General features: G+C 31.7%; 2 protein-coding genes across 2 annotated transcripts in view; both read right to left on the bottom strand.

Moving 5' to 3' along the window:
- The window catches only part of LOC132748494 (delta-like protein D), a 74,912-nt gene extending 59,066 nt beyond the window's left edge, over positions 1-15,846 (bottom strand). The window contains exon 1 of the mRNA XM_060738133.1: positions 15,612-15,846. The gene's annotated coding sequence lies outside the window, so the exon portion shown is untranslated. The remainder of the gene's footprint in view (positions 1-15,611) is intronic.
- Positions 15,847-19,628: 3,782 nt separating this feature from the next.
- On the bottom strand, positions 19,629-25,135 carry LOC132748496 (transcription initiation factor TFIID subunit 1-like; the record flags this gene model as incomplete). Its single annotated transcript, XM_060738137.1, has 7 exons — positions 19,629-21,097; positions 21,603-21,724; positions 22,183-22,267; positions 22,713-22,793; positions 23,485-23,594; positions 23,993-24,116; positions 24,983-25,135. Coding segments are annotated over 7 exons (924 nt in total), but the record flags the coding sequence as incomplete, so codon positions are not given.
- Positions 25,136-25,251: the final 116 nt, after the last annotated feature.

Here is a 25,251-nt window from a genome sequence, read left to right as displayed (position 1 = left end):
TCCCCAAGCTTCTATCACTCTAAAATCTTTGAAGATGAATTGAGAATATAGGCGAATTCAAGTGTATTGAGATTTATTTGCAAAGACTTATATCTTCAAAATATCCTTTAAAGTACGCGCATGAATTACAATAAATGCACGAAAACAATAGCAAAATGAGTCCTTATTCAATTCATAGCTGGGTGGAAACATGGTTTTGAAGATGATGTAAAGTCAGTTATTATCTTTGAGCCTAAACTCATGTAAAATTTACATGGATTTTAGCTTTTTAGACTTCTTAGATTCATACCATATGATGAATATTTAAAAAAATGCATATTCATCTTGTAGTATTCTGCTTTTAGTGGACTATCGATAAGATACAAAAAAGAACAGAACTATAAAATATTGTACATATAGTCATATTAAAGGATTTCTAGTCACTATTCTAGATTTACTAAAATGCAAAAATTGGTTTGGGTAGTGACGTTTGCGCATTTTGGTTATACTGTGAACACGGGACATATCAACGAAAAACATCAGTGTTGCTTTCTCAATTATAAACAAAACAAACTGTAATAATATTAGGATTGTTCTGGGAAATACGTCACGTGTCTAGTTTTTATTCGTTTCTGTCTGAAGATTAAAGTTGAAAGACATTTAATAATTTCTTGAATTGCGCTCAAAAAATTGTTGAATTTCTTTCAAACTTATGTAGAGTAACACAATCTTTTATAAAGAAACGTAAAAATGAATAAATTCATTTGATTTGAACAGCATGTTAGCAAACTATATGTATTCTGGTAACTTTGGAAAAAATGTACTTTCAACTTTGCTTATCCTTTGGAGAAGTGCAAATGAATGTGTCAACTACCCGGCTGTTTCAGATTTATACTTAAACATTAGCCACAGAATGTGAACAAGTAATACATGTGACTCAAAAAGACAGCGATTGAAATTATGATGTTACACTTTTCCTATCAATTGATAAAAAAGTACTATTTGTTTATTTTATTGGGCTAAGAACATGCTTTTTGATATCTCAGGGATTTTCGGAAACCTGATGAAAATTATTAATCAGACAACGGTAGGATATTGTGCGTTAAAAATCGGTTGGTACTTCCGGAATGTCTAGGCACTTCGCTGTAAAAGACAAAAATTTTCCCCAGGGGTTAAGTTTTTGTTGCCCCTGTACAAAAACCTTCTTATTAATTTTAAGGATGGCAGACTGCAGGAATTTTGGGGCTGGTCGGATTTAAAAGTGGTAAAAACACTAGGTCGATAACTCTAACATTTATAATAGAAAATGTATGAGGGAAAAGCTTTTTATAAAATCTAGTTTAGAAAAAAAAAATTTTTTAAATAAAAATTAAGTGAAGACCCTGACGCAGAATGCAGAAATTTCCCGGTTTTGGTATTTTGTATTTAATGTCTCTGTTAATAAAATTAAATTTTAAAGACGTTGTAAAAAATTTCGTCATATCCAATAAAAATATTTTAATTCCCTTCAAATACAACGGAAGAATGTTGGCTGGCGTTTACAAGTCTAGATGAACCCACTAATTTGTCATGTTATAATTTTGAGAGGTAGCCCAGATTTATCTTTGAGATCTTAGCCTTTGTAAGTTTATAGAATATCTTACTGACATGTGTGTACGATGCGAGATAGAGATGAGAAGAAATTATACCTTTTCTAAACAATTTGCAAGTCCATTACACAACAATAAGGTTGACCTGCTGAGACCAAACTGGCATTCTGGTTAGTCGAAGAGTATCCTATAAACTTATTAAAATCAAGACGCTTTATATAATCATTTATGAAGAAGGCATTTACGAATTTTGAATGGGTAAGTAATTGAGTCTGTCTTCACATTACACAACGGTATGTTTGACCTGTGTAGATCAAACTGGCATTTTGGTTAGTCGAAGAGTATTCTGTTGACATCAAAAAAAGGAAAACGCTTTTTGTAATCTTTTATGAATAAGTTATTTACGAATTTTAAGTGAGTAAGTAAGTGAGTCTGTCTTCACAATAAACGTATAAAAAAGCTCAAAAGGAACCACATAGGAGTGACTGTACCCGTTTAAGACGTTTTATTTTATTTGTTACCAGCATATAATTTAATTAGTCTTTGACCTACACACCATTCACGCAAATTGTTTTACCAGATAGACTTTTAAATAAATGGATAGATAAACGTTATTGACGAAAGATTTTGTGAAATAGACTGACAGAATAGGTTCAAATTTAGTTTTTCTCATTAGACAAAAAAGTAGAGTAAAGATTAAATCGTTAAATTATCTATATAATATTATACATTACGTAAACTATAGGAGTATAGCAATTATTGCAGAAAAGCAATATCTAAATAAAACTTTTGGCATGTAAAATGTTATATATCATGTTATGAAATAAAAGAAACTTGTTTTCAAGCATAGATATTAAATCTTAAGTAATTATTACTAAATGTTTATTAAACGCCGTATAATGACCGAATAAACTTTCCAAGAATAAGGATGAAACCAGTCTATGTGCCATCAAAATCAAAAAATAATATATAATCAGTTCAATAAAAACAAACGCTTTTCCTAAGCTTTCGACGTTTTAGTCTTCTTCAGAAAAAATTGACGTTTATAAATAACAAATGACAAATGACGCAACGTCCGTTTAACTATACGCTAAACCGAACGTGACGTTTTAACGCGGGAATAAAAACTTTGTCAAATAAATACAGAATATTTCATGAATACAGCATATACATAAATTACACATATAATATGGATCTGCCCACATGTGATACAAAAATTCTCTCATAATTAATAACAACAAAAAAAACCTTGATATGAGAACAAACATACTACACATGTATATGTATACCGGCTCAATAATGACGAAGTTATATATTGTACAAAACTTTGCATTCATACCATTAGGAGATAATGTGTTAAGCTTATGATCCAGTTTGATTCTTGTAATAAGCGTTCCATATTCATCGGTGACAATCTCTATAGGCATAAATTTTAAAATCCTTAATTACAATTGATTGGGTTTTATTAAAGTGTGTAGCGACATTGGTCGAAAATAACGGATCGGAAAAATTGTTGATATCAAACCTATGGCTATTCATTGCGTTTAGACACTTGTTGCTTCGTTTTGACCCAACATATTGCTCTTTTTTTTTTTTTTTTTTTTTTTTCAAATCAAAACAATGTAAATAATTGTACAAAATTGTGACGATTAACCTTTATGCACTCTTATATATATTCAACCAGCATGAAATAATAACATAAGATAACCAGCCTTAAAATGATGATTTGTTGATCTTTATTCTCATTTTTTTATCATATTCAATTTGTAGTTTATGATCAAAACCTTAATTGATTCAATAAATTACACTTGTAAAAAAATAATAAGTTTAATCACATGTCAATAGACAAATGTTAAATAACATTGCAAACATGATTGTATACCTGTGTGTTCAATGTTCAGACACAAACTGGTGTAAAGCGAATGTTTTGCATGAAATAACCACCAATACAACGTCATAATGAGGCCGAGACAATTTATATTTATAATTTTATATTCATTTCAATAAGGCAACTAAAAACTATATAATAATAGAAAGATCATTTACAAATCAAATTAAGTTGATTAGCTTATACGTTTGTAAACCAAAATATGTTTGTCAATTTTTCAATTTGAATCACAATCACTTCACCTATAAAAGCATTCATGACCAGGTAACGAGCATTTGAGGATTTCAATTTCTGTTCGGAGAGTTAACGGGCTTTTGACATTAAATAGCAATTCCGGATTCAGATATAACGAACAGATATGGAATAAAAATAGTATAAACAGATGGAATAAAAAAATCTTTCATTATGAATGTACGACAAGTCATTTTTTTAATGAAATCAATTATTGGTATTGAGTTTGATAAATAATACACGATATGGATAATAAAATGTAGAGTGAAAGAAATGAAATACGAAATTAATCTAATAAAATGTTAATTTAAAAATATAGTTACACACTTTCTTTGTTTTCCTGTAAAGATAAAAATTGAATTACACATTTATATAAGTGAAAGAATATATTTGAAATATATCTTTCCTTATGCTCATGCTACAAGATTCAAATTAATTAATTCATTTATGTTTTCTTCAAGAAGTTTCGCTATTGTTCAAGGTATCATTTCGATATTTTCAAGTAGCAATAGAAATATCTCTAAGAGTTGTAAAAAAATTAAAAAAATACTGGTATGCAGCCAACTCTTGAACTCTTATCAATTATACAATTTACTTCAATGGCAGCAATGATAAACGTTTAAGGACTTTTCGGAAATAATGTTGTTGTTTTTTAACATTTATCAGATTATATATTCTCCAGGACTGACTCCCAATTAAGGCTTATCAGCACGTTATGGAAATAAAAACTGCATGTATTGTGAAACTTCAAACCTTACTTTATTTCTCTATAAAGCGTATTGTACAGGAACAATTCTTTTATATACGAATTAATTAGATACACATTATTTCTTTGCAAGCGTTTTGTTATGCAATGCAATATCGTTAACACTTATTTCTTAAAATAAACAAATCTGATCTAAAATATAACTCTTATGCTGATTTCAATCTATTTGAATGTATAGACTAACATAAACTAAGGTAAAAATCACAAGATTTGCTTTTAACTTATTGCAGCCTTGAGTTCCTTACACTTCGTTATCTGCTAAAACTGCTAAAACATTTAATAAGATTTTCAAACTTAACAAAGCTATTAAAATTAAATCTTGTCAATTTTGATTTGACGCAGATTCCTAGTTTTAACATAACGTATAATGACCCATTTCCTTTAACCCCAGAAAACAGAACAACGCACATACAGTGACCTATCACAGTACGTTAAACTACTAGTCTATTAAAAACAAGAAATCAGAACACCATTGTTTTTTTAAATATCAATGTAGTACAAAGAATTGGAACATTATTATTAGATGTGCTAGCTTATATTGAATCTCGTTTGTGTTTGTTATACGTGCTTTCGCTATTAAGCAATATCACTCGATTTTGATATATCATTACGTAAATCAGTTAATCAATTTTAAGGTGATATTGCATTTAAAACACACATCTTTAAGTTGTTCCAGTGAATATAGCCTTTACTTGACTGATATAATTGAATAATTAATGATATCGCATGCAAACTTAGTGATAAAGTCCAGGAAGAACTTATCATTCATAAAACAAACAAAAAATCTGAAATAATGGCGACCTTGGCATTATGATACGATTGTCAGTTAGCCAGAAATGAATATTGCATTTTCACTTAAAACAAAACAGACAGCTATTATATTACGATTGTACTGTGAACTTCGTAACGTGTCTAGATTTTTCTAAGTTCCTGTCTGAAGATAAGAACTCTGAAAGAAATTGTATAACATAACATTTATTGAATTCTTAAAACTCCAACGTTTATTGGAGAAAACGTATTTGAAAGAAATGAAGAAATAAAAAAAACTTTGTTTGAATATAGACAGATTATGTATTGAGTTTTAATGATTTTTTTGACATTGTAACGCCACCCGTCACACATTAAGCTAACATGTATATAAAATATCTTTCTTTTTTCGAAATAGAAATGTAAAATTGTCGCCTACATTATATCAGTGATATAAGTGGATATGGTTCTCATTGGGCCAATTTTGTCAATATTTTAGTGTAATATTAAATGCTGACTGAATGACTTTTGACCACGTGGTATAAGATATATTGTATTTCATATTGTTTCTCTTGAATGAACTCAACAAAACTTAGTCTGATATTTTCAACTATTTATTTTTCATTTTACATCATTCGAGATATCAGATTGAAAGATGAACGGGGTACACTGCAGATATTAAGTATAGTTAGGATTGAACTTTTTTATGCTGTTTAGAACATCCAATGCATATGTGTCTCACTTTTTGTCAAAGCTCAGATATATTGCTATGGCGTCAAATATAATCTGACGTATTTAAGATACAAATTATTATCCTACAATATGTTGTTTGTTTGAGCATGGTATGAAATTTGTGTCAGAATAAAAATAAACGATTCTTTTGACAATAAGATAACATGGCGACTTTCCAGCGATACTGGTGGAAGAATACATCGGGTGCCACTCTGTGCGTTATTTCAGGCACAAACGGACACCCGAGTAGACCCACCTGCGTTTCATATGCTAGCTGTATAGTATTAGACCTTCAAAATCGACCTATATAATCATTACATCATTTGAAATAAAAAAAAAACATACCTCACTTCGAATTACATACGTTATGAATCAAAGTCAAATTCTGTTATAGAAAGTGTGCATCAGGATGACTTTTTCCAGATGACGTAATAGTTGCTTTGATCATATCGTTCAAATATTACGCATTCTGAACATTTTACATTGCGTCGCCATCATATTTCTTATCAAGAGAAAGATAAAATCAACTGATAAAATCAGCCTAGTTTAAGGACTAAAACATGTCACAGTCAAATACCTCAGACCCTCCAATAGTCAATAGATATTCAGATTAAGAAATAAATGCTTAAACCAAAATGAATGACAGATTGCAACGAGGTATAACTTGTATTTAATCATAAATAGATAAAAGGTTATTCTAAGTCTAGTTATTTCCTATGAATGAATATTGGAAAGAAAAAAATGTTTCATTAAATTTGCTTCTTCAAATATATAGATTTTTATTACTATTCAAAACACAGTCTCAGTCCGAGGTCTTTTATTAATTTCTGTATAGTAAATATATTACTATGTCCTTCTCTTAATTCTTTTAATTTTGTTTATATTCTCGTTGGTTCGTTGTGAGGTGTTTCCGGAATCATCTTGTTGACAGAAGTAAACAAGAACCTTTATATCTTTCGCTTTGATCCGTAAGATATATCACAGATTGGAATCGAATCAGACGGAATCAAAATTCGGAAGAAGTTGTTTTTTATAATAAGATACACCAAATAAAGCAACCATTGTATGTTTATAAGTTTATTTATTTATTTAACTTGAGACATCTGCAGTTTGGTGTAATTCAATGCAATGTTTATAAAAAGATATCCATTAAAGACGAATAAATATGTATATTTTAGAGATAAACGTTACCGCCCATGTATTTAGACTAAATACAAAAATTTATAATGCCTATGAACAAGATGTTGGTTTGTTTATTTTACTTTTTCCCTGTTTTCTCTTGCAGAAATCAGTGTGAGTACAAACATTTTATTTCAGACTAACCATGCATGTTTTGCGATTGCTTCAACAACAACTGGTTCTCTTTCTCCATTATTCTAAACTATAGCATAACATGTACTTGTTATGTACATTCTGACCATGCTAAACATCCTCAGTGGTGTCTCTTTAATTACAAATAAAATTCTTTAGTTACAATAATAAGTCTCTGCTTAAACCGGTGCATGAGAGGCAAACATTTGCTGCATTTTTCATTGTGTCTCTGAGACTCAAACAAACTTACTCTTCAAGTTCACCTTATACTTTTGTTTATGTAGAAATGTCCTCTTTTCCCGAACATTCACATGATGCAGCTGTCCACCAGACAATCTACATCAAAATGACACACATTGGTTAATATATAACTGAAATCAGAATGTCTATGTACCATTCATGACGTCATACCGACTCATACCGATCATATCTGTCCCATACAAAAACTAAATATCTGACAAAAATGCGTCACCATCGTATTCCTTTTCAGTACAGAAAAGCGAGAAATTAACTGATTTTGTCGTTTTAAATCTTGTATAAATGCCATGAACTTAAGTTTATCAAGTTTGAGAGTTTAAAAGCAATTACAGAATATTAGCGAATAAAATATATTAAGAATTACTGTGACTGTTGAGAAATGTCAATTACAAAATCAGATATCTCGTCTGAAAACGATGGAGGTCGATCTAGTAAAAAAATATTTTTGGCACAATTTACATTTATTTTGATATCATTTAAGCTAGCCAAGTTATTGAATGTATAATAATAAAAAATTCTAACAAGACGTTTTTACAAGAAAAGAATAATCACCTTACAATACGTGTGATACGTTTTAATGATTTTTTACACTCTACTTTCTGTAACTGTACATAATTTCTGTTACTAAAGATAAGTTCACCTGTGGCGTTGCTGGTGTTCACGAGTAAAATATGATATGATCAAGAATGCAAAACAAACAAATGGTCTATATTTTATTTATAGTAGTTTTAAGTCTTTTTGTCTGATTCGGGCCATTTTTCGTTACTCTAAGGCGTCTTCAAATCATGATTATTGAAAAAAAAGTGAATAAAGCAGCCCTATTGTTCTCACTGCTACAAACAGACGTCTATATTACTGAAAGATTTTGTTAGTGTGACAACAGACTCACTCATTCATTTGTTATATTCCTAAATGCCTTCTTAAAAAGAGCCTCAATTTTTGAACATTCTTCCATTGTATTTGAAGTGGGAATAAATAATATTTCATTGGATATTTGACAGAGATTTGTTTACAACTGTCTGTAGTTCATTGGATTTAATTGTTAACGGAGACATTAAATGATCTAAATTCTCTGGATAGCAGAAGAAACACCTGGTTAAATTTTCTGCATTTTTGCAGTCATGTCTTTATTCCAGATTGTGTTATCAGGATCTTACTTTATTGAAAATTTGTCTCAGCAAATAATTGATCTCCTCCAATATTTTTGTTCTTCAAAATTTCTTATTTAACAATATGCAAAGCCATATAAAATAAACAACAAGTAATGTTTAATCAATTTGATACGAAAAGTCTAACAGCATAATTTGAATCGCTGTCTCTTTGTTAAACATTCAGTAAGCTACATGTTTAATTTTTCCACATTCTGTAGATTATGTTTCAGTATAAATCCTTGAAAATCGTTTAGTTGACGCAGTCACTAGCACTTCTCAAAAGGATAAGCAAAATTGCAAGTACACTTTTTCCAAATACTAGTTAACAGTTACCAGAATACTTACAATTTGCCAACATGCTGTTCAAATCAATTGATTTTATTCATTTTGGTGTTTATTTATTAAAAAAATTGTGTTACTCTGCATAAGTTTGAAAGAAGTCCAACAATTGTATGAGCACAATTCAAGAAATTAATAAATGTCTTTCAACTTTCATCTTCAGACAGAAACGAATAAAAATCTAGACACATGACGTAGTTCCCGGAACAATCCAAATATTATTACAGTATGTTTTGTTAGCAAAACGGATGTTTTTAAACATCATGTATCCCATGATGTTCAAAGTATAACCAAAAAGCTCGTACGTCATCTCAAACTATTACAGCATTTTTGTCATACCATATAACTAGAAATCCTTTAATATGACTGTATGTACTTTATTTTTGTATACATTTTAGTACTTTATATGTTATCGATAGTAGAATACTACAAGATGAAAATACATATTTTTGAAATATCAAACATATGTTATGAAACTAAGAAGTCTAAATAGTCAAAATCTATGTTAACTTTGCATGAATTTTGGTCCCAAAAGGTAATAAATGAATCAAAACCATATTTCACCCAGTTATTAATTGAATTAGGACTGATTTTTTTATTTGCAATAATAGTAATTTATATTTATAGCGCACTACTCGAAGATACAAGTCCTTGCAAATAAACATTTGAATTTGCTCATATTTTTTTTAAGTATCTTCAAAGTTTTTAGAGTGATAGAAGCTTGAAGAAAAGTAAACTAAAGAAACACAAAACAAAAGAACAACTCGACCGAATTTTTTTCTTTCTTTTTTTAATCTAAATGCTTTGTTGTTATAAATGTGGAGACATTAAATTGCGACGATGTAGCCCACTTTAGATGTATAAGAACAAGCTTTAAAGTTTTACAATATCTCCAGTTTTTCTGCTGTTTCCCGCTGATAAGCTCAACATGGAGACAATTGGAGAATTTATCTGATATTTAAGAAAAAACAATAACATTTTTGTTAAGTCGTTAAATTTAGATTGTTAATTTTAAGGAATTATTCTAAACTGATTGTTTAAACGAGTATGCTTCTAATTGCAAATAGTTTTTGTTAAAAGGTTGTTAACTCCTGGTGGTAATTCCTTTCTTTTGCTTGTGGTTAGGAATATCTTTAATCGGTGAAGGATCATGCATGTAATTGAAAAAAAAGATAAAAATACAGAGGTTCAAGGTCAAAACAACAAAAAAACATTTAAAAAAAAATGAAAATGATTAATTTTTATTTTTTTCCAATGAACAGTGAATTATGCCGAAATGGACAACCAACTTAAATAATTACATTCGTGCAAATATGTAAACATTCTGAGAATCAAACAATTCAATTTTATTTGTCTTTTCGGGATATATGAAACTTTCCTGGTAATGCAAGGTTTATTATCATTTAATCACACTATTCTCATACAACATAGTGAAAACGTAAAGGGTTCAAATTCAAAATGGGGAATGTATGATGTCCTTTTATCAAAAGCAGGTATAGATTTAACTTTTTTTAAAGTAGCTTTTATAAATGATTATGTGTTATCCTAGTACTAAATCTAAAATTAGGAAAATAGTTCTTTTAATGTTTAAATTTTTATTATAATTTTCCTTCATTTAAGATCGTCGTGATTAAACTTATTATTTTCACAAGTAAAATCTATTGAAGCAATTAAGATTTGATTCATAAACTTCACACTGAAAATGATACAACCCAAATCATTTCAACACTGGATATCATATTAATTTTTCATACTTGTTCGGTAAAGATAAGCGTGTATACAAAATTAATGTTATCACAACAATTGTGAAATGTATATATTGTTTGATGCTCACGAGACAGGTTCTATCTGGTTTCCGGGAAATGAAGTTTCATGATTTGACGTATCATATGAGTAATGTATACAAGATTTCCCCAAACATAAACATATTTAAAAATATTAAAATCGAAATATTTACAAAGTTATTAACAAAAAGCATCACAACAAATTTCACAGCCATGCTATTTCATAGCCAGTAAGACACCGGACCCATTAAACTTTTAGTATCAAGCTTTTATTAGGAATTGCTTTTTAGCACAGAAATGACCTTATCATTTAAACGGGAAACAGAGTCCTTTATTTCTTTATGTACATGCCGTATTTAGTGATTGAACTAACTCTAAAATTATTGTGGCTGTTGTAAAATGTAAATTACAAACCCAGATATCTCGTCTGATTACGTCTGATTACGGTGGAGGGCGACCTATGAGTAAAACATATTTAAATGTCATATTATGCCTCGGAAACAAAAAAAGAAATTTTGCTTCTTTAGCAAGGGCAAACATGAAATTTATAATGTTTAAATGAGTCGCGTCATGACAAAACCAACATAATGGGTTTGCGACCAGCATGGATCCAGACAAGCCTGCGCATCCGCGCAGTCTGATCAGGATCCATGCTATTCGCTTACCAATTCTTTTACAAGTAGAGAAGCTTACAGCGAACAACATGGATCCTGATCAGACTGCGCGGATGCGCAGGCTGATCTGGATCCATGCTGGTCGCAAACCCATTATGTTGGTTTTGTCATGACGCGGCTCAAATAATGGTTTTAGAGAATGTTTGATGCGTGTTTCTTAAAGAAAGTAGAGATAAATGTGAAATAATTTGTAATAAATGTAGCAAAATGTAAACAAGGTAGTATTTTGTTGACTTCTACACAAAATACTAATTCACTTTAACGGCACTAAAAAAATTTTAAAAAAAAAAATGCGCAACGTGCTGTTCTAATAAAAATAATTATTGGTCTAATTAGGCCTCGTTTAAATTTCCAGAGTCCAAAAAGTCCATATCAAATCCATACTACACCAAATATAGCCTTGTTTTCATTCCAAGAGTCCAAAAGGTTCATATCAAATCAATTTCAAACCTCATCTAGCCTCATTTTTATTTTTAGAGTCCAATGTAACTTAATCAAAAAGCATATAATACTCTATCTAACTTTTTTCCGCAATATTTACTATTATTTCTTTTCGAACTTTACATTAAGCATGGTCAATTTTGATATAAAAGGGGTATTTTATTCTTAGTGGTATCTCATTTCCAGCATTTCCAGCAATGTTACCATATTTGCAATGTTATAACTGTTTTTTAAACGGTTAATTGGTTTCAGTATTGTCATGCAAATGAATATGAAGATCTGTACTGTGAATGCGATTGACAACCGTTATGATATAAAGAATATTTGTTTGTTTTGCATGCAAGATTGGAATAAATTTCACAGAGCAAACACCAGACGCAATATGTAGCTAGTGGTCACGGGTGAAATATCATTTGATAAGACCAAACAAATTTTCTGTTTTTATACGTTTTAGTGGTTTTAAGTCCTTTAATTTTCCCATGTATCATCATGCGTTCTTTTTACGACATCATCAAATCATGTCGTCAATACAAATTCGTAAATTTTCTCGATTTATTTGTTTTGTTTATGACGTGCATAAATATTTTTTGTTTCCCGTGAACTTGTACGCATTACTTATAACGGAGTGACTTTCAGACGAAATTTCTATTCATCTATGATATATTGTGAAATTGTATTTTGATAATATCATTCTGAAATTTATTTCACAATCTTATTAAATTTACATTATTCTGATACGTCCAATCATGAAACTTCATTTCCCGGCTGACTCGTGAGGATCAAACAATATAAAGCTTTCCCAATTGCAGTGATAACATATGTATACACGCTCATCTTCACCCCACAAGTAGGAAAAATTAATATGATATCCAGATTTGAAATCATTTGATTGTATCATTTTCAGTGTGAAGTTCATTATTTAAATCGTAACTGCTTCAATATAAAATGACTTTTATCACGAAAAAATTATAGTAAAACTCTAAGATTATAAAAACTTTTATCATAATTTGAGATAACACAAAATCATTTATAAAAGCCACTTTTGTAAAAGTTATTGTTGAAATTACATCTACAGATTGGCTGATGATTAAAGGACGTCAAACCCTCTTCATTTTGGAAGTTGAAGAATTCTGTATATTTTTTCTCTTTTTAAAATATGTTGTATAAGAAATGTATGATTAAGTTTTGATAATATCGGCATTTGTTTTCAGAACAGTTTGATGCAACACGAAAAGGTGAATAAAATTTAGATAGTTGAATCTGGGCACGAACATATTTTGTGTATCAATGGAAACCTTTTAAGTGGTCGTCCAATAGAGCAAAATTCACAAGCCTGTTCATGGACTTCAATGGTAAAACCAAGGTATCTTGTACGCCCCATAGTTCGAAGTCGAACATAGCATTAAAACATAAAAAGTGTGCAGTAATATAACTAAGAAACAAACACACAATCCTAATTAACATACCATGACAAATATACAATGTACTGTAATGGTTTGAGATGACGTACGAGCTTTTTGGTTATAGTTTGAACATGGGATACATCATGTTAGAAAAAATCCGTTTTGCTTTCTTGGTTAAAACAAATCAGACAGTAATAATATTAGGATTGTTCCGGGAATTACGTCACATGTCTAGATTTTTATTCGTTTATGTCTGAAGATTTAAGTTGAAAGACATTTATTAATTTCTTAAGTAGTGTAAAACAATTTTTAGAAAAGAAACTAAAAGATTTTCACATTATGTTGTCCGACTTTTCCTTTCAGTTGATTTAACATTACTAGTTTGAGCCGCGTCACGACAAAACCAACATAATGGGTTTGCGACCAGCATGGATCCAGACCAGCCTGCGCATCCGCGCAGTCTGATCAGGATCCATGCTGTTCGCTATCAGTTTCTCTACTTGTAATAGAGTTGGTAAGCGAACAGCATGGATCCTGATCAGACTGCGCGGATGCGCAGGCTGGTCTGGATCCATGCTGGTCGCAAACCCATTATGTTGGTTTTGTCATGGTGCGGCTCGTTTCTTGAGTGTATGAGGTTTTGGACCTGCTATAGCTCTTACGTAACGGATTTTTCAAGATCAAAATTAAAGTAGTAATTAGACTAAGAATCAAACAAAGAATATCCGGGCACTCTGCGCTCTCAACTATACAAACACATTTCATCAGGCGCATTACAGAGTACGGTCAGACCGAATGAAGGGTAAAGCTGGTCTGGGTTAAAAGAAGCGACACATACACTTAACCTGAGAATTAAGTAATTGAAAATAACTGAAGAGATTAATTATTTTCTGAGACGCAATTTACAACGAGAAAAGGTTTTATCATTATAAAACAATCCAAAAAAGACACGACTGCAAAAATGCAGTAAATTTAAACAGGTGTTTCTTCTACAGTCTAGAGAGTTCCGATCATTTAATGTCTCTGTTAACAATTACATGTAAATCCAATGAACTACAGACAGTTGTAAACAAATTTCTGTCAAATATCCAATGGAATATTATTTATTCCCACTTCAAATACAACGGAAGAATGTTGGCTGGCGTTTACAAGAAGAGATGAACCCATTGATTTGTCATGTCAAAATTTTGAAAGGTAGCCCAGATTTATCTTTGAGATCTGAGCCTTTGTATTTTATAGATTATTATTCTGATATACATCGCAAGATGCTAGATAAAGATGAGAAGATATTATCTTTTTTAAAACACTTTGCAAGTCCATTACACAACGGTACGGTTGACCTGTTGAGACCAAACTGGCATTCTGGTTAGTCAAAAAGTATGGTATGGTAAAATCTTCAAACATTGAATCATTTATGAAGAAGGCTTTTACAAATTATTAGAGAGCGAGTGAAAGAGAATACACGTGCATTAGAGCCACTGCATCATACCTGGACAGGCAGTCAACCAGTTAACAAGTACTAGTTGCCTTCAGTTTCGCAAGGAACTGATAACTTCTGTACATGCCAGAGCAGATATACAGTGCAAATGACCGTACCGAGGATTTTATGGTCAATCGCAATGGAAGTGACCTGTACCGCTCGGGAATCCGACCCGAGCCGCCCGATTCGCAGTCCACCGGTCTAGTTATTTAGCATAGTAGACGGCACTTTGTATCATTGTCAGCTTATTCAGCAATATAAGAGGAACACGTGGTGTATAAATTTGACGAACTGTATCATAATAGTGAAAGATTATGACTTCGACCGCTCAGGTACACGTCGATTTTGAAATATATAGGTTTTTTACCATACGCATGAAAATTTATTCGAAATATAATACTGACTTAAATAAAGCAATACAAAAAATGTATTAAAGCAGTGGAAATATTCGTGCGCATATTAAGTACTTTCTATTTTGTCACGAATTCACAATAAAAAATATTTTATTTTTCTGCCATACAAAATAAAAAATGATTGTATTTCAAATAAATGTTTGCATGTTTAAAAAAGTCAATTAAGATATTTGAGCTTTCGCCTTATTCCATTATATAAAAAGACAGCACTTGTCTATACTTTATTAACATTCAAACAGTACATTTGCTCATACAAAAACAATGCCATTTTTTCGTGAAAGACATCAGGAAAGCACAGTTACTCTTTGTTTATAAAAATAAATCTGAAGATATCAAACAGATAAAAATTGTAAAAAATTATATATCACACATATCATAAATATGACAAATGAATACTGTTGAAAGCTGTTAAAAATATCACCTACCATTTTCTGTCAGTGTTGTGGTTCCTTCCCCGCTAAAACATCACAGTGTCATGTTGATAAGACAGAGAAAAAAATCACCTTTAATTCTGAAATCTGAGTTTGTAAGAAAGCTATACTGTTACTTTTCTGTATATCACTGTTTTTATGAGATAAAAACCTGTACGATTTTAAAAACGCGATAAGATTAATTGCCTTTCTTTTTTTTCCTTTTCCCTCCAAAATCTTAAAACGTCTGCGTAGATTGTAACTTAACAATTGATAATGGGGAGTTTTTAAAGTTTTAGTGTATATTCAGGGTGTTTTTTTATTTCGGAATAAAATAACATTTTTTTTAAATTGTTAACGATAATCTTACATAAAATAGGTATATTGTTTTGATAGTTTGAATAAAATAAAATGGTACACGCTCAGCCATTGAAAACTTCGCGTGAGACAAGATTTATCTTAGATCGAATGTAATTGAAACTCTGTCTGTATGCTAGATGATTTTTGTAGATTCTTTCTGCAACAGTTGTTTGTATATAAAGGCGGGGGAGCGCCATTTAATTTATCAGATGTTTTAAGAAAAATGATATTATTGTATATAAAACAACGCATTGTCCTACCCCTTTTCTTTGAGCAGACGACAATCTTATTAAGAAAACAAAACAGGGGCGCTGCTGATAATATTCAATTATTTTGTTATCTGAAGTTGTTTTTGTGTGTTTTTTTTGACAGGACTAACGGAGTAATTGTCGGCTGCAGACCCGACCACAGACAAGAAACATGCTGCCAAAAAGGCGAGCCATTATGTATGTATGTAAATAAATAACTTCAAAAACAATAGATTCTCAAGTATATGATAGTTGCGGTTAGACATATGCTCAAATTATTGCGGTGTTCTGTTTTCCCGCCTACGATTCGTACTGCTGCCATTACGCCTTCTGTAAACCAACAAAAAAATGAACGTTTTCTACCTTTCGTTTCATTTCGTTTCTAGAATAGAAGTAGAAAATGAAACTGGCACATTGTGCATGAATTGCCTAAGTATTCTTAGTTAAATCACGGCTTTTGTTTAATGAAAGTCGTTTTCAATCCGTCTTACTTCAATATAAACTGCTTATCTGTACTAATATGACATCAAGCACATGCAAGTACTCGTTGATAAGTGAGCCGGTACCGCAGTCGCAACTTCTCTGTCCTATCCGTCAAACTCTGGATAAAGTATGACTAACCTAAGCCATGAGCCTAGCTAAGGCGGGAAATAAAAGCCCGAATAAAAAAATAATCAAAAATAATCGAAAAATGGTTTATCACAATTATCCTTTTTTAGTACTAAATGACCCCATGGTGGGAGTATTTTTACCCTAGGTGCATGATTATTAAAACTTGTAGACGTCTACTGGGCAATGCTACATGACAAATGTATAAGCTCTGTGCATTGTAGTTTTCCAGATGTGATTTCTTATAAAGAACTACAAAACAAAAGGTTCTCAAGTGGTAAGATTACATATGGCATAAAAATCCCAGGGGAGGGCAATTTTTAACCTCATGGTCATGGTTATCATACATTTTGTAGAAGACTTCAAATTGATGCACATGCCAAATATCTAAGCTTTGAGCTTTTATACACTTAACAAAAGTTCTAACCGATCACTTTTGATTATTTTATAACGGGTCAATAGATCCTTATTAAATTTTGCAGATGTGATTTTTGTGTCATTTTCTACCGATTTGTGGAATGAAAAATAATTTAATACGGTTCAATGCACTCACGCGGGAGGCAGGGGCGGTTTACACATTTGGGCACGAAATGTTCGTGCAGAGCGTGGTGTGTATTAAATTTTACATTGCATAAATCCTTGTTAACTTTATAAGTGAAAAAACATAAAACATGGCACGAATGTTGATGTAAGATCGTGCCGTAGCAGTTGGAATGTTGAATGCTGGAGTCTCTATCAGACAGGTGAGTGGTTGTTCATAAAAATATTTTTTTAAAATATCGATAAAGTATTATTTAAATAGAAAAATTTCATAATTTTATTATTCTCAATGTGTTCATTCTCTTCGAAATAAAATAAAAGTCGGATTTATTGGTATAATTCTTTTTCATATATAAGCGAAAACTCAGGGTGATCGGTTAGAACTTTTGTTCAGTGAAGTTTAGGAGCAAAATTTCAAAGTCTACATGAAATGACACCAGGACGGGACAAATTTTAACCCCAGGGTCAAAATTTATGTAACATTTATAGAGGTCAACTAAGCAATGCTACATGCCAAATATCATAGATCCGAAATTCTTTAGTCAAGGAGTAAAAATTTTCAAAATTTACATGTGACCCTAGGACGGGGCCAATTTGTACCTCAGGGTCACAATTTATTTAACATTTGTAGAGGTCAACTAAGCAATGCTACATGCCAATTTATCATAGCTGTGGGCATTGTAATTTCACACAAGACTAAAATGTATAGTTCAATATAAGTCTATAGAAATCAAGTGGACACCCCCTCCATGGGCGGGTTCAATTTCGACCTGAGGGAGTCCAGACCCATGTTCTGCATATCATCTTGTTATAAGTAACATTTTTGCCTAATATTTTTAATATCCTTCTCTTGGCTCAGATACAAAGTGGACATGAAATCATAATAACTAACTGTGACTTTGAACTTGACCCGATGAAGGTCAAATACATTGTATGTGCTCTGCACATCGTCTCATTGTCGTTAACATTTCTGCAAAGTAGTCTCAATTTCTTTCCATCGGTTCAAAAGATACAGAGCGGACACAAAATTGCTAACAGACGGACTCGCGACCAGGTGCTTTACAATATGCGCCATTTTTTTCGCAGGTGTATAAAATGTAAACAAATGCATGTAGGTAAGTTCTTCTCCAAATCCCTCCAGAGGCGTGCACGTCGCGGAGAAGGCACACGGCAGGTCAAGGTCAAGTCATCTTAAGTACCAGAGGTGATTGGTTGACCTGTCGTGACTAACTCTGGAGGGTTGGCGCTAACGAGAGCCGTTTTTTGTTATCGACCAGTATGGAACTTGATGCCTGGCCAGTATTGTCGTACTCCTCTACCACCAACGAACGAAGAATAGGCTTCAGGAAGATTCAGCATGAAAAAGACGTCCCCGATGTGACTACCCTAGTGGACCGGCATGGATGCTATATTCTCGGACAGATGGTTTAACCGGCGCCGAGTATAAATAAACTCAAATTGACTGACTGACTGACTGACTGTAGTTAAGTTAATGCTGGGAGTAGTTGTGTAAGGCTGTTCCATTATATTTACAGTGATGTGGGGGTCGTTTAGAATTTTCAGGTACTACAGTACTAGGCACTTTTCGGAGAGTCGTATTCATTCGAGAGTACAGCATAACAAGGTATCATGGCCATGGGACCTACATTCAGTATCCGGCTCGACACAAACCGGGTTTACACCAACAGCCTTCTTTCTTGTTGCACAGAAAAAAAACTATTCATGTACATAGCTGACTTCTACAGAGGCAATTAGAATACCAGAAATAATGAAAAGCTTGGTAATGTTTTTCAGGGTGCATTTATTCCAAAGTGAGAAACCCAATAGAAAAACTAATAATGATGCAAAACCTAGTCGAATATTTGAAAATTTGACGTTTTAACTCAAAAATTATTTTTAGGACCGGAAGGTCAGAATCGACACGTAAAATAAAAAATGACCCGAGGCATTATTAATTTCAGGGCCAGTTATCACTTTCTGGCCTATCTCTAACGTGTATTTATTCATGTTAAAGGAATCTTATGACTCAGAAATGCATTGCTTTTGTTGCTTCGTTTGCAATTGGTATACATAAAGTGAATTCATGAATACATGTATTTAATTTCTAAAGAATTAATGAAAATGGGTTTCTGAGGCATAGATATCTTCCAAACAGAAAAGAATAAATGTTTACTAATAAAATCCTAATAACAACAACCTAATATTTGCAGGCACCTTTGAATCATTTTATGTAGCATTTCAAAACTACAATTTCCAAAGTAAAAACAACCCTTCAGTCTTTAATGACTTTTCTTTATTTTTCATCTATGTGAATATATCACAATTAATTAAACATGTTCAATTAATGAACTAAAGTCATTAATCAATGGTACATTCATTTCAAAAACAATCTTGTCATCATGATTTATTTACACTTAACAATGTTATGCAAAATAAGTTTAGTCAAATGTGACAAATAAATTCCAATGTTACGTCACTAAATTCCATGTGGAAAAAAAACAACTTAATTCAGCATAAACACAGATTAATTTGCACTCGTTCCACATGACACATCATTATCTACACATGACACCTCATTATCTATCTACACATGACACCTCATTATTTACACATGACACTTCAACATTATCATCAACCATATTCTATTCAGCACTAACAGTTAAGTTTTAAAATGTACCAAGTAAGTTGAAGGCACTTTTACTTCTTACATATATATAGCTACTTGCAATGAGTATTGCAAATTTAAACAATAATCCAGCTTATATTGACATAAACTTTTGGCTTTGAGATCCGTTTCAATAATTTGAACACATACTTGTACTTATATTTGATTATTTTCACTCTAAATAATCACTGTTTTTACCTTTGTCTGACCATGTCAATCAGAACTGCATGACAAACACTATTCCGCACACTGCTATGATAAAAACTGTCTGAACCTTTGTGTAATCCGTATATTTGTAAATCTTTATATCAGTCCAATGTACAAATAGTTACACTTTCATGGCTAATATTCCAAGTCCCTCAACACCACCTTCCAATCTCTGTTTAGGTAAAAGAACTGTTCACACTTAAAAAGAACGGTCACAAATTCTGCACATTTCCAGACTGTTACAAACAGCAGTATATTATAGAAAAATTTTAAACCTTCAATCAAATACTTCCACAATAACGCATTTTTGCTTCCAGAGCAAAATTATTCAATCAATAATCTATCAATAATAAGCACTTTATCAGAGCACAGTTAATCATCTAAGTCATCAACAATACCAGCTGTTTCAACAAATTAGGAAGCATTGTACAATATATTACTGAATTCATTGTACTTATTTAATTCCCTCATATCCTCATGCAATATAACCTCAACTCTTCCGACAAATTTTATCATGTTCCACATTCTGTTGCCATGAATTTCATTCAATTTCCTTTTCTACATTTGTTCTACATCCTCTATACAAGCTTCTTTTACACTTCCAGATGAAACACCTGTAATTTCTATTGCAGGAATTCTTCAATATCAAAACCCTCGTTAGAGTCATCTCCCTGTGTGTCTCCCTGACCTTCATTCTCACTCTCTGACTCGGATATCTCAAGGTCATTGTTGAGATCAGTATCCATGGTTTCCTGTTGGTCATCAAATTGATTCTGTTCTTCCACTGCCGCTGCTTGACTAGCAAGAGCACTGTGACGGAAAAACTCGGACGGATCAAAGCTGTTCTCATCATCAATCTGTGGTGGTTGTACCTGCAAAATAAAATATTTGAGAGTTACAGATGTTTCTTAAACATTCAAAGCTATACAAATAAATTGCTTGAAGGCAAGACTTGATTTTCAAGTGAAATAATTAACTTAATCACTGACACAGTTTTTAAATTAGAACAAGAGCGGTTAGTAGGACAGCTTGCTTAATTCTTCTCAAAGCTTTCTAGTAAAACAAGAATCTGGATGATGTAAAAACAATTAAGTTCAAAAAGAGCCACAATTCTGTCAAAATCCATGCTAGAGTTAAGGGCCTTTGACCTCCTTATATGCTCTCATATAAGTGTGTAAAGTAGTTTCAAAGATACCAACCTGCACAAAACCTAACCATTTAAATATATCAACCTGCACACAAACCTTAACCAAAGTGTGATGTCGACGCCTGGGTGAGTAGAATACCAACATCAAACCTGCTTTATCAACAATAACTACCTGATAATGACAACAGTAACACGATATCAACAATGACATGCTATCTACAACAGTTTACCTGATATTGTTGTGAGTTAGCAGCTTCCATATAACTTTGGTCATCATCCATGTATGTGTACCCTTGTTGTTCTACATCATCCTGGGTATTCTTTTCATCATCCGAATCATCACTCAATTTACCTGCAATAAAATCATCATTTAATTTATGTGATATAAAATTATCACTTAAATAACCACTTAATCAACCTGCTATAACATCTTGAATTTTAAAATTATAACTTAATTTAACTTCAATAAAATTATCACTTAATTTACCTGCAATAAAATCATGGTTTAAATACATGTTTTCCCTAAAACACGTTAATCTTATATTTCTTTGTCACAAAGATATCTCAATGTAATCCAATAAAATCATCACTAAAAGCTGAAATCTCACTCTGTTTATTAATATTTGGCAGCCAAAACATTAATACTTCCCTCTACATAACAATCACTCAAAACACATAAGTAACTCCTGATGTTTGATAAAATATTACAATCATTGTCAACATGTAACATTTCCAAATCTTCAACTTTGAGGTCAAATGAAAAGCATGTTCCTTCTTTTTTTTATGAAAGATCAATTTCTAACTTCTCACCAAGGATATCATTTTCTGCCTCCATTCTGTCTGGTGTTTCATCCAGGTCACCATCTCCATCCTCTTGTTTCACTTCCCTCTTTAACTATACAATATTATTCATTAATTACTTATTGTTATGCACAATTTGTGATAAAAATTATTGATCATTCTCACTCATGAAGTATTAAATCAAAGTTGCATGATTTTTTTTACGATATGACATATAAAGACTTAGGTAAAGAGACATGACATAATTCATTTTAATGTTAAACAAGGCACAATAAGTAAAAAAAAATGTTTCTTCTTCAGAAGTGCAAATATGAGTTTTATTACATTAAAATAATGGTTTAAGAACAACTTGGATCCATATCACCTGTGGATATAGCGCTGGATGTGAAATTATTTGTCTTTCTTGCTATACTGTGTTTTAATAGCAGGATATCTACCCCTCATTGTTGTACAAAACTTTACTGTTCACTAGAACCAAACATATTCTTTATAATGTACTTAATCTGGGAACTATTTATAATTTAAATTAGTAAATTTACCTTTTTCCTGCTAAAAGAATCCTCATCTCCTTCAATATCCACAAAATCAGAGTCAGACATACTGACTCCCTGGAAGTATGGCTGAAATTAACAAAAAACTTTATAGCAATTCAAAGGTACAATATAGCTCTGAAGTCTTTAATGAAATTAAATATTTACAAATATTTAAATTCAATCAGTATATTTGTTGAAGACAAGCTCTATATTTTGCACTTCCAGCATTGATGTAATATGTTATAACAAAAATCCTTTTTTCATACTAGTATTTCAGGAATTTGTTTATATTTCAAAAACTTCCACTCTACAGTCACCGGAAATGAGAACTTACTTTATCTTATTAATATAAAACATCAGACATCAGTCATAATCTAACAGAAGGAAATATGCTATCATGCAAAACATGACACTCAACATCTTTTTGCATTCCCCCCCCCCCCCAAACTTTCTTTGCCTCATTTCTTTATTGCCTTTGGTAAATGGTCAATGGGCAGTATGTAACATTATTTCAGTCACACACTGGTATAAAGCTACCTACTATGTTAATAAATCCTGTACCAATACTAATTTTCTATTCTGTAAATAAATTATTTCAAATAAACTTTTTGAAACAGGGACACAAATGATGTCAAGATAAATATTTTTTCAACACACATAAAAAAGCCATGTGCTTTGTTTATGTTTCCAACAGTTTTCAGATACATTATTCTAGTATCTCTCTCCATACTGAAGTAACTAGGCAACAGAAATGACAGATATAGTTGATGTGCAATACCTGTGAATCTTGTGTAACCCCAGCATTAGAATCATCCATCTCAGTATATTCCTTTATTGTTACACCTTCTTTAGTAGTACTGTAGCCATCTAGAGACTCATTGTCCAAACCTTAAATTATGTAACAATATTACAATGTTTAGCCAAAATGTAATATATAACAACAGTCATAGGCATAAGAAATACATGTATAAACAAGTTCTAAGTTTTATCATAGTTCCTTGGAGAATTGTCATAATTCATGATTTTTCAAAAATTCTTTATAAAAGATTAAACTACATTAAACACTAACTTATTTTAAAGTATATGCAAAGGCAATTAGGCTTTGTTTTGCACAACTAACTTATTGTATAGTATATGTAAAGGCAATTACGCTTCTTTTTGCGCAACTAACTTATTGTAAAGTATATGCAAAGGCCATTAGGGTGGGTTTTTTCACAATGAAAATCATGCAAAACTGTATCTCCCACATGGATAAAACAGACATGATAGCATCAAAGTAAACTGACCTTGAGTGTAGTCATCATGTGTAATAGATGTACCAGTGACAACACTCTCAGACTCTGCGGCCTCCAGTGCTGCCTCCTGAGCTGCTCGAATATCTTTCTCCAACTGTGTGATTGTCTCCTCATTCTGTGTCATAAAAATTGAGCCGCGTCATTGACAAAACCAACATGATGGGTTGGCGACCAGCATGTGCACATCCGCGCAGTCTGATCAGGATCCATGCTGTTCGCAATCAGTTTCTCTACTTGTAATAGGGTTTGTAAGTGAACAGCATGGATCCTGACCAGACTGCGCGGATGCACAGGCTGGTCTGGATCCATGCTGGTCGCAAACCCATTATGTTGGTTTTGTCATGATGCGGCTCAAATATAACAACTTATGTTGTTATCATTTTAACAACTCTGTATTTATTCAACATTTTAAATTGTTCATAAATAAAACTATGAATTGACTTGTTGCTGTTTACTTTATAAATTTTTTCATAAATGTGAAAAACCCCGTTTAAAAATTTTGTTGTTTAAAATATAATAAAATTTTATTTTCTCCTTTTTTTAAACCCCCTTTACAATTTTAAGTTTACTCAATTTTTTTAGTTTAAATTTGTTTTGGAACCCTAAAAGCTCTTGGAACACTAAAACCCTTTCCCCTGGAAACCCAATCATTACTAACCCAATGAGAGAAATGTTTCTTCAAAAAGAAAAAACCCAGTTTGCCCCCGTTGGGGTTTTGAACCCACAAAACCAAACAATCCTTAATAATTAGTCGTTTTGCATTAACCACTCACCCAAAACTGTCACAAAAACAACTTTTGGGATTTAAAAGCTAAACCCTTTTAATTATAACAAAAACTAAAAATCTTTTAAAGATTAAAAATATTTTTAAATTAAATCTAACTTAACCGTACTAACTTCAGATATGATTTGATAAAAAATTATATGCATAGAAAGTTACAGTATGTAACAAAATATAAGTAAATTTATAATGTAATTTACCTCCTGAATGGCAGACATACAAACATCTAACATTTTCTTTGCTGTAGTTGTAAAGGCATGGTCCTTGCCGTTATATCTGATACTATTGTCTAAGATTAGCTGTATATCACCAATAAAACCTTCCTTACTCTGATACTGATGACTTTGAATTTTCTGTTATCAAAAATAAATAATGACATTAACAATAATATACAGTATACCTTTAACACTTCACATTCTGAAATTTCAGAAATGGATTCAACCAACTACATTTAATTTTCCAAGAGATT

The sequence above is a fragment of the Ruditapes philippinarum genome, unplaced genomic scaffold (assembly GCF_026571515.1).
Source record: "Ruditapes philippinarum isolate M1 unplaced genomic scaffold, ASM2657151v2 ctg3373_1_1_1_1, whole genome shotgun sequence".
Classification (NCBI taxonomy): Eukaryota; Metazoa; Mollusca; class Bivalvia; order Venerida; family Veneridae; genus Ruditapes; species Ruditapes philippinarum.
The sequence above is the reverse complement of the archived record's forward strand: the minus strand, read 5'-3'. Positions and strand labels throughout refer to the sequence as shown.